The 9,407-nt window shown below is 46.9% G+C and overlaps 1 protein-coding gene across 3 annotated transcripts; it reads right to left on the bottom strand.

Moving 5' to 3' along the window:
• Positions 1-1,646: 1,646 nt before the first annotated feature.
• lipea (lipase, hormone-sensitive a) lies at positions 1,647-8,402 on the bottom strand. Of its 3 annotated transcripts, none has more exons than XM_037473656.2 (11): positions 8,306-8,402; positions 6,485-6,732; positions 6,060-6,344; positions 5,841-5,931; positions 5,612-5,757; positions 5,341-5,526; positions 4,954-5,106; positions 4,697-4,841; positions 4,223-4,450; positions 3,105-3,481; positions 1,647-2,680 (listed from the first exon to the last, which is right to left on the bottom strand). In XM_037473656.2, the coding sequence occupies exons 2-11, from the start codon at positions 6,722-6,724 to the stop codon at positions 2,426-2,428; spliced, it is 2,106 nt and encodes a 701-aa protein (XP_037329553.2). In that variant the 5' UTR covers positions 6,725-6,732; positions 8,306-8,402; the 3' UTR covers positions 1,647-2,425. The 3 variants fall into 3 exon arrangements, with proteins under 3 accessions (XP_037329553.2, XP_037329552.2, XP_037329551.2); XM_037473655.2 differs by having other exon boundaries at positions 8,310-8,358; XM_037473654.2 differs by having other exon boundaries at positions 8,269-8,345.
• Between the last annotated feature and the right edge of the window lie 1,005 nt (positions 8,403-9,407).

The raw sequence follows: 9,407 nt of genomic DNA, 5'->3' as shown, positions 1-9,407 counted from the left end.
TGCTGCTTAAATGTAGAAAATCAGTTGTCCTCAATAATAACACCAGTTACACACATTTCAGAATAGTTTGCACATTACATCCTTACAAAAACATATTTGGAGAATTTTGAGTTGTCTTACATTTGGGGTGAGTATGCTGAAAGAAACTCAAACTGCACTGCAATGTTTTGATCATTTCATGCTACCATATTTATAATTACCATAATATATATATGATAATTTCACTTGGCTCACAGTGAGCGTACATTCAGATCTGCTTAGAATCTACTCCAAATCATTTTATGTGCGAGATCTGGGAGCTTTTTTGTTGCGTCCACACGGCTCTCATCGTAGTGACGACAATGCCTGTAGCTAAGAGTACAATCCTTAAAAGTAAGACTCTACGAGGCTTGGAAAACACCCTCACCTGTCCCTTGTTACCCTCACCTGTCCCTTGTTACCCTCACCTGTCCCTCGTTACCCTCACCTGTCCCTCGTTACCCTCACCTGTCCCTCGTTACCCTCACCTGTCCCTCGTTACCCTCACCTGTTCCTCGTTATCGTCCTTCTTTCCTCCTGTTTGGGTTTTTTCCGGTTATTCTTGTAACATTGCATCATTGTTCGATGGGCCTTGTGTTTAGAGTTCCAGCCTGTTTTTCTTAATGGTTTTGCTAGTCCAGTGTCTAGTGCCAGTCTAACTTTAACTGTTGACCGCTAGCTACAGTAGCAGCCGGTGCTGTTATACAGTCTATGATCAAGTTTGACTATTTTTTGAGACAGTCACATTGTGGCTGAAACAGTTCTGGAATACACTACTCAAGTAAAAGTTGAGGTCAAGTTGGGTCTTGTCTGCATGTTTTGGTCTTGTCATTTCCGTTTTATTTGGAAAGCAGTAACCCTCCTCTCGTTTCAGGTCACTTGCCCTTCCTCATGTGACCAGTCGAGTCGTCTCCCCTGATTCCTGATTGTGTCCACCTGTTTCCCATTACCCTCATGCGTCTCATAGTCTGCGTCTCCCTTTGTCTTGTGCCCGAGTGTACGACCTCGTGTCCACCCAAGCCTTCCCACAGCCACAGTAATCGTTTTGCCTTGTCTTGGAACACTTTTTGTTTCTCCTCTGTTAAGAGCGACCTTTTGTTTGTGAGTTTTCTTAGAGTTGGTTTGGCGTTCTTTCGAAGCCTTTTTGTTTTCCTCTGTCAAGAGAGATTTTGAGTTCACACGTTTTGGCAGAGACGCTCATCGTTCAGCGCTGTTTATGTTTTGCTTTTGATCCACGAGACGAATAAAGACATCTGAGTCCTCCTTTTAATCCGGCCCTGACAAAAGTATGCAGAGAGTTAGCATGCCACTAAAAGTAGGCCAACGAGATCAGGGGGAATAACATTACTTTTGGCTCATTCCAAGCATTTTTCTATAACAAAAGTCAAGGACAAGTCTCTTGAAAAATGCTTTTCATAGTGGGAGTTGATTTTATTAACATATTATCACATTATAAACCCATTAATTGTCTGGAACAGCAAAAAATAAACTCTTTAAATCTCTAAAATAGCATGGTTTATGAAATAGTGATCAGTGGCTTTGGCCAAACATGTAAAACTCCTGCAGCAGAAAGGTGTTCAATGAGTGTTGTGAATTGATTTCATGTCAAAGCAAGGAGCACTATGTACTTCATTTTGTTAAACTTTTTTATAAAAAAAAAAAAAAAACTTGAACCAGGGTTTCTTTGACCTTCAGGGAACTTGCTGCTCCACACAGATTCACACTTCTGACACCGACTGTGTGCACCCTGTGCAGCCACAGTCTGACGACACGCAAGATGGGCTGAAGAACGAGTGGCTAATGAAATAAAAATAAAAACGCCAACCCTCGAAAGTTAAATTAATTTAGTCTTCCAATATAAACATCACAGTGTTAAAGATTTAACACTTGTTAAGAATATTGCGACCTTTATAACCCACGTCCTTATACGGCTGGTAAACATAGCAATAAAATAATAATTAGAATAATAATAATAAGAGTGCATCGGAAATGTGTTTTTCTGTGCAAGTAAACCTTTTTAGATCGTGCAGTAATGTAGGCAAAGCTTTTCTGCAAACACTTTAGCGGCACTTTAAATTCAAGGCACAGCAGCTCCCAGTACTGACATACAGTACAGGAGTACAGTACATCAGTTAAGAAACAACTACAGGGCTGGTTATGGGGAACTTATCTGAATGCGTGTAGCGATAGACAAAATCCTTGGTTTTTCTTGGATCCCCACAGAGCTGGTAAAGAAATTTCTAGGCGTCTCTCTCGATTATAGCGGGTGACGGAAAAGATGACGTGCAGTGGAGGTTTCAAGTGCAGTGTCCCTAAGCTTCCCCTACATCTGCCGTTTCGTCCTCCTAATCCTCCCTGACTGGTTTCCTTTTTCGACCGTATCCCTCCCTCGTCACGTCGATGGCGCTCAGCCTGATTGGCTGGCGCTCGGAGGCGTCTCCCCCGGCTTGGGCCGCTTGCGAAGGTTTCCTTGCTGAAAAATGGTCCTCATTTGCTCCACGCAGATATCCGCCGCGACCTCCGTCTCCTTGGCGAGCTGATACAGGCTGAGGAAGCCGTGCGGCAGGTCCTCCACCACCGTCAGACTCACGGGCTGGCCCATGTCGCGCAACTTCTTCGCAAACATCACCGAGTCGTCCAGCAGGGCGTCCAGAGCGGAGGCCTGCGGAGGCAACACGGGGAGGAGTCAGGAGACAAGGTGCGTATTGCATGAAAATGGACCACCCTGCTTTTAACAAATGAGTCCTTGTGTTTGCATTGAACTACACACCAGAACGCCGATACACTTAACGGCTTCTCTTGCATACGTTAGACCAATTGATCAAATCCATTTGGAAAAACGTGGAGCGTGTTTGGGAAGTTAATCCGATTAAAGTGAAATCCAGCAGTCTCAGAAGAAAATAACATGTAGTTCAGAATACCTGCTCTGAGCCAATCAAAATGAATGAAATAGGAGACAGGAAATAGCAACCTGAGTTGAATGATGCGGCTAAAATAAATAGGACATATATAATTATACCGGTTCCTTCGCTGAAGTTGGTTAAAAAGTTGAAATTGTCCTTCTGGGAGGAGATGTGAGCGCTTACCACTATGTGAACAGGCGGCAGGCCTCGCAGCAGGCTGGCTGGGGCCAGCAGGGGCGACACAAACGGGTTCCTGATGATGGGGCAGGACGTCGGGCGGACGAAGGCCAGGCACTCGGAGCGCATGGGCTCGAAGCCCTCTGGGTAATCCACTTGAGCGCCGCACTGTGCGGCCGGGTTGCGAGCCGCGCCGCCTGTGGGCCCCCGCTGCGCTGAGGACAGCGAGCGCGTTCCCCCCGTCGTCCGCATGGGGTCCAGAAAGGACTGGATCCAGTTGGAGGCTCCCTGGGTGAGGTCGCTGAGCAGCGCGGCCGTGTCCCTGCCCAGAGCGCTCAGGCTGCCGCTGCCCGCCGCCGTCTGCACCGTCTGGGAGTGCGCACCTGGGGGGGGCGGGGGGGGGGGGGGGACGCGAGTGAATGTGTCGGACAGACGGACAAAAGACAGAAAGAAAAGCACGAGCTCGGCTCTTAGTGATGCTGGCGTCTGTCAGCTCTCGCTGGAGGAACACGGATTTTAGATGAACTATCCTAGTTTGATTTGAGGCCGAGAGCGGTGTCCTTTCAGGGAGCTTAGAAACACATACTGATCTATACCCTCCTACACAGTACATACACAATATATAACAGATGCTGACGTACCTCAAACTAAGGACCTTCTGTTTTTGACGTTGTATATTATGAAACTTCAACACATTTAGAAATATACTGTTATATATATATATATTGCTTTTTAAATAACACAGGACACCGTCCATCCAGATTTATTTTTCTGCTATGAGAAATAAAGCTTTCACTCAATATACACAATGACAACAAGTAGACGCATACTGATCTCAAACACCTAGGATTGTAGTTTACAAAGAAATCTCCCAGACAACATGACAAGATCTGCCGTAATGTTACGCTTCCCAAAGACAGTTATTTGAGTCTCCCTGTGCCACATGATTACTGTGACTGTGCCCTCGCAATTTGACATTGATTTGCCTCCATTGTAAAGTCACACACTATTATTGTAAAGCTAACTTTTCCGACAAGCTAACCGTAGCTAAAAAAAAGCTAAAATTCTCTTGTGTTAAATGACGCGGGAAAGAATGCTGTGCGCACGCATACACACGCACGTACCTGCATAGGCATTGATGCACTTAGTGAGGACACCTAGAGGTAACAGCGGATCAATGAGAGTGAGCAGGCGGGAGGGCGAGGCATCTGTGGTGAGCAAGGTAGCGGGGTAGGCGGCCATGATGCCGTCGGGGACTCGGACTCCGCTGCAGATGGCCTTCATGGACACGGTGATGCAGAGGTTTCCTCCGGCGCTGTCGCCCGCCAAGCAAACACGCTCCGCCGTGGAGCCTGAGACACACGGACCGGACTGTTAGCACAAGATCAACGGCGAGGATCTTAACAGGGTCGATAATAGAACAGAGATTATTTAACAGGCTGTTATGGGAGATGTTTTTGGATCACTTAACACTAACATTACATGCTGGAATGGTTTTTATTCCTTTTATCAGACATTTTATTCCTTATATGCATGTGTAAGTGTAACTAAATCCCCTAATATGATCAGTTTGACCGTGCTGGTTGACGTGCACACACCGAGCAGGTGGCAGTTGTTCAGAGCCCAGCAGTAAGCGTAGAAGCATTCCTCCAGAGCTCGGGGAAATGGTGCTTCAGGCGACAGCGAGTAGTCCACAGAGAGGATGGGCACGCCCAGCACCTTGGACCAACTCCGCAGATAATTCTGAGTCGGGGGGGATGGAGGGCAAAAGAAATGCACACGATGGAGGAAAGTCATGCTTATGTTTGTAAGAGGATTAAGAGCACAAGCAAAAGTACAGCGTAGTGGGCCGTACCTCGTGAGATCTGGACGTCTGGGCCACAAAGCCGCCTCCGTGGAAGTGGATGAGCAGCCAGGGGGAGCGAGGTTGCTTCTGTACCCAGGGGAGGTGGGACGTGGAGATGGTAGGGGGGTCGCCCCGTGAATAAGCAAGCAGCTCTTCGCTGTCCTAAATAAAAAGAGGACAGGTCACAGGGAAAGTACTAAAAACTTTGAAAGGAAAATCCCTTTGTGTATCAGGTCAGATATTTGCAAATTTCCTCACGTAACAGACAGAAATGTGACGTATAAACAAATCCCAATCGATCAAAGACTCATCTTGTTAATATTCTTAGAAGGAATGTTTGTCTCAGTAAAGTCTGGTCCAGAGTTGTGGTATTCCTCACCACATGTGGAGCCTCACCTGTCCTTCTCGCAGCTCACAGGAGATCAGACGCATGTGGACTGGTCCGGGCCCCCAGTGGGCTATCGGCGGGGACACCGTGGCTGTTAGGCTGGGGTCCGAGGCCAGCGGGAGTTGGAGAGGGACAGGAGGCACGCTCAGGGTGAAGTTCACCTGCACCGGGTAGGAAGCTATTCTGCTGAAGCCCTGGAGGGAGAAAGACACGCAGTCAAAACAGTAAAAAGGCCTGCAGCGGAGTCGACTTGGCAGAAGGATGATTATCCCTGCCTACTGCTAAAAGGCCGGACTCTGTGAGGTTCCAGAAGGACTTCCAGAACTGCATGTCCAGGTTCTGGGTAATGCGTTCAAACTCGGCGCCTCGCAGCTCCGGATCGATGACGTACTTTCCCGATGTGAGGAGGGAGAGGGCCGCCAAACCTGAAGGACCAGGGCACGGTTTTGAGCATGAAAGACTTGTAAAAAAGCTCCATCAATACCATCAGATCATGCACAGGACTTACCCAAACCCGACTGCTGTTTACTGTACGTCTCCCCATAGGTTACCATGCTTATGACAACGGTCTGGAGGAACGGACGTAGAGCTGGCGAGAACTGCGACAAGAAACAATGGGCGAATGATGGTGAGAGTACTCAAGAAGCGGTCAGAGTAAGCTATTCAAACACTACTCTTGTGAGAAAACAAACCCTAGGGTGGTAAGCATTAGACAAAAATGGCTGACCTGAAAGCCCAGACAGCGGCCGTAGAAGCAGGCCTTGTGCATGGAGCTGTACTCCTGGACAAACTGGCGGCTCAGGTCCCCGTCCTGCAGGGAGTACAGCTGGCCGTAGCCGTTGTCGTGGATCAGCTGCTCGGCCAGGTGCAGCAACGCGCGCAGCTGGCACAGAGCGCTGCAGTACGCCTCCATCTCGGACGCGTTGTGGTCGGCCCGGAAGAAGGCACTGTTGTAGTTGGAGGCGATGTAACGCCCCTTGTGGATGATGTGCAAAAGGCAAGACAGCAAGACCTGGAGGGTGGTGAAAAAAGCAATGTGGCTATTGCGGAGAAGGTAGAGGGACCGCATTCTAATTCAGACATGTAACACTTTTCTGCTGTAAACAAGTCAGTGGGTGGAGCAATGCACGCAGTCATCGGTTTGAGTCGTACCTTGGCCAGGGTGCGGTAGCCATTCCCGGGCGTTTGTGCATCGAAGTCGTAATGATGGAAGATGGCGCTGAAGCTGGCGATCACAGGCTCCAGGGCTCGGCCGTGCTCCTGAATCTCCCTCATACACGTGACCAGACGCCTGGCAACGGCACCGTACGGCAATTCGGAGGGCCCGCACAAGATGGAAATGTTGTCCTCACACACGATCTCCAAGGCTGCAAACACGGCCTTGTAATCCATATCTGAGGCTTTGGAGAGGAAGAGACAAGAGAACCCTTATTTGACCTCCTTCATACTTGCGTCTACAGCGCTCGACTCAGCAGGCATGTGATGCCTGGAAGGTAAAGGGACAGTCACATCAAAGGGTAATCTCAATGACCTCATCTGCTGTAGCAACACTCACGGCTCACTGTGCCGTAGTCCCGTTATCTGCTTGGTCAGGGGTCGAAGTTGCACTACAGACCGGAGACCGTTCTTTCATACTAAGCCCGTCAAGATTAGCTGGCTTTGGGATGAGCAAGCAGTGCTCATACCACCAAGAAGATCCGCACAAATTCTACCTGAACTCCCTGTAAACGCTTGACCAATATACAGAGTACGACAGGATGGGATCATTGATAATAGCTATAATAACTATTTTATAAATACTTTGAGCATTTCAGGATGTCTGCGTTTCATGAACTGGCTGTTATCTGCTTTGGATGACGACAGTCACACAGGAACTGCATTCAAGCCATCACAATAACGCTCACGCAGACACTAGAACCGTTGTGCTTCACAGCTTTAAATACTCTTAAAACACTTAGAATCGCCTCAGGGCCACAGCAGCATGTCTGCACTGACAGCTCCCAGCGGAGACTGAATTCAGGACGCTGACCATAAACGCCGTGGGCTTTTCCTCATTGCAGGAAGTATGATTCTGCGGCTAACGCATCAGAATCCATCCATTACATTTAATCGACTGGTTTTTTCCTCGAAAAACAACAACATTCTCTAAAGAATATCAGGCGTACAGGACAAAGACTTTTTTTCTTTCTAACGTTAGCGTCATATGACGTTAGAAAACCATGCATTGTGACAGGGGAACGAATGAGATATGAATGTGCACGTGTCTCATGCATTCAAATACATTCATGCTGGATGTTAGACGGACACAGTTCAAGGATAGCATACTGTGTCCTACATATTAAGGTATTATACATGGATATAATAACGTGACTCTGGAGAAAAACAAATAATCAAGCATTTAGAGTAAACTTCCTTTTCACTTATTCAGTTTAGGAGTTTTCTATTTCGTTTTCCCAGAAGTCAGTAGTTGAGTCCCTTCGTTCCCGGCTGAATGTGATCAGTAAACAGCACGGAAGGCCCCTCGTGTCCTGGGGTGACCTCTTTGAACCGAAAACAGCCGATAGGTGACGTAAACGGTCAACAGTTAACGTCCCTTTCCAGCACAGATCGGCTTCCCGTGATGTTAGAAACACATATTCGGCGTTTGGTGCATTTCTAATATCTTATTCCGCAATCACATCTCCATTCCTTCACACAGACGTCGTTTAAAAAACCGTGGTGAACCGTTCCGGTAACCGATCACCGGCCGGTGACAGCTTCTCACACGACCCCAAGTTGGGGCACTTTAAACTGTCGATCACCAGCTCGCTTTACTTATTTTGACAGGGGTGTAAAAACAGCTATTTTAACAAACAGCGACGTCGTTTCACCTTCGTCTCAAACATCGTCCGTCACGACGAAACGACGCGAACGGGCGAAACACGACGGACACTTACCTAGGTGACATGTTTAAGTTAAATAGACTTCTCTCACCGACCGTGGAGTCATCCGAGCCGCCGCCTCCTCCTTGATGTTCCTGTGAGCGCGCGCGCGCGCGCTGGGTAGCGTCACGTGACCGGAACGCTAGGCACCCGCGACGCGCGTGCACCGGCTAGCGGGCTGAGCGGGTCCACAGGTGAGCTAAGCTAGCCCACTCACAGAGTCACGTGCCTAACGTGAGTGCCTATTGACGGTGCTTTTTAAAATCGGATTATACTTACGATAATTGGTGCTTTTTACTTGTTTTTAATGTATTTATTGATAGTACTTCGTCCTCATGTATAGGGTTTTTTCAATTACAAGAAAATAGTGGAAAACAAATGTAACTAGTACGTTTAATTACTCAGAGTTTTGAGGTACTTAAACTCTATTTCCCACAATACTTCTACAATTTAGAGGGACATATTACTCTACATTACATTTCATTTAAGTTAGCTGATACTATTTATGGAGGACAAAAAATTACTTAAGTATAATTAAATAAATTAATGTAGAAATGTAGATTTGTACATTTACTTATTTATATTTAAGTCATTTTTTGTCCTCCATAGCTTTTATCCAAAGTGACTTACAACAAGTGCATTTCAACCATAATGCAGATAGAGATAATAATTGGTCCCTGAACCACATTCATGAGCTATCAGTGACATTATGTAAAGAGTATTTTATGTTATGTTTACCTAATTTAATATATTCATAATAGGTTTAAGGCTGAAAATCAAACATACGAAAGCCCCAATCAGCTCAGAAAATGGAAAATGAGTAACACATTTTCTTATTTTCTAAATCACAAAAAAAGTACAATACCAAGTTATGATGTAATTGGTCAAAACTTTCTTTGCACAATTTGTCATTTAAATGTCCTGGTAAGCCACTGGTTTATTTAGGAATCACAGAATATAGCCTTTCCACAGACCAAGTGTGGTGGTTCTGATCAATTGAACAGTGTATTAACAAATAACTGCGTGCTCAGTACCAGAACCATAGAAAACTGTAGCACACATACTGTAGGTCAAACTCGCGGCCCGCGGGCCACATACGGCCCGCCGGGGCGTCCAGTGCCACATGAGCCAGGTTTGGTTCTGCAGAGGTCCCA

Source organism: Pungitius pungitius, chromosome 17, assembly GCF_949316345.1.
Source record: "Pungitius pungitius chromosome 17, fPunPun2.1, whole genome shotgun sequence".
Taxonomy (NCBI): domain Eukaryota; kingdom Metazoa; phylum Chordata; class Actinopteri; order Perciformes; family Gasterosteidae; genus Pungitius; species Pungitius pungitius.
This window is presented reverse-complemented; position numbering and strand designations above follow the sequence as displayed.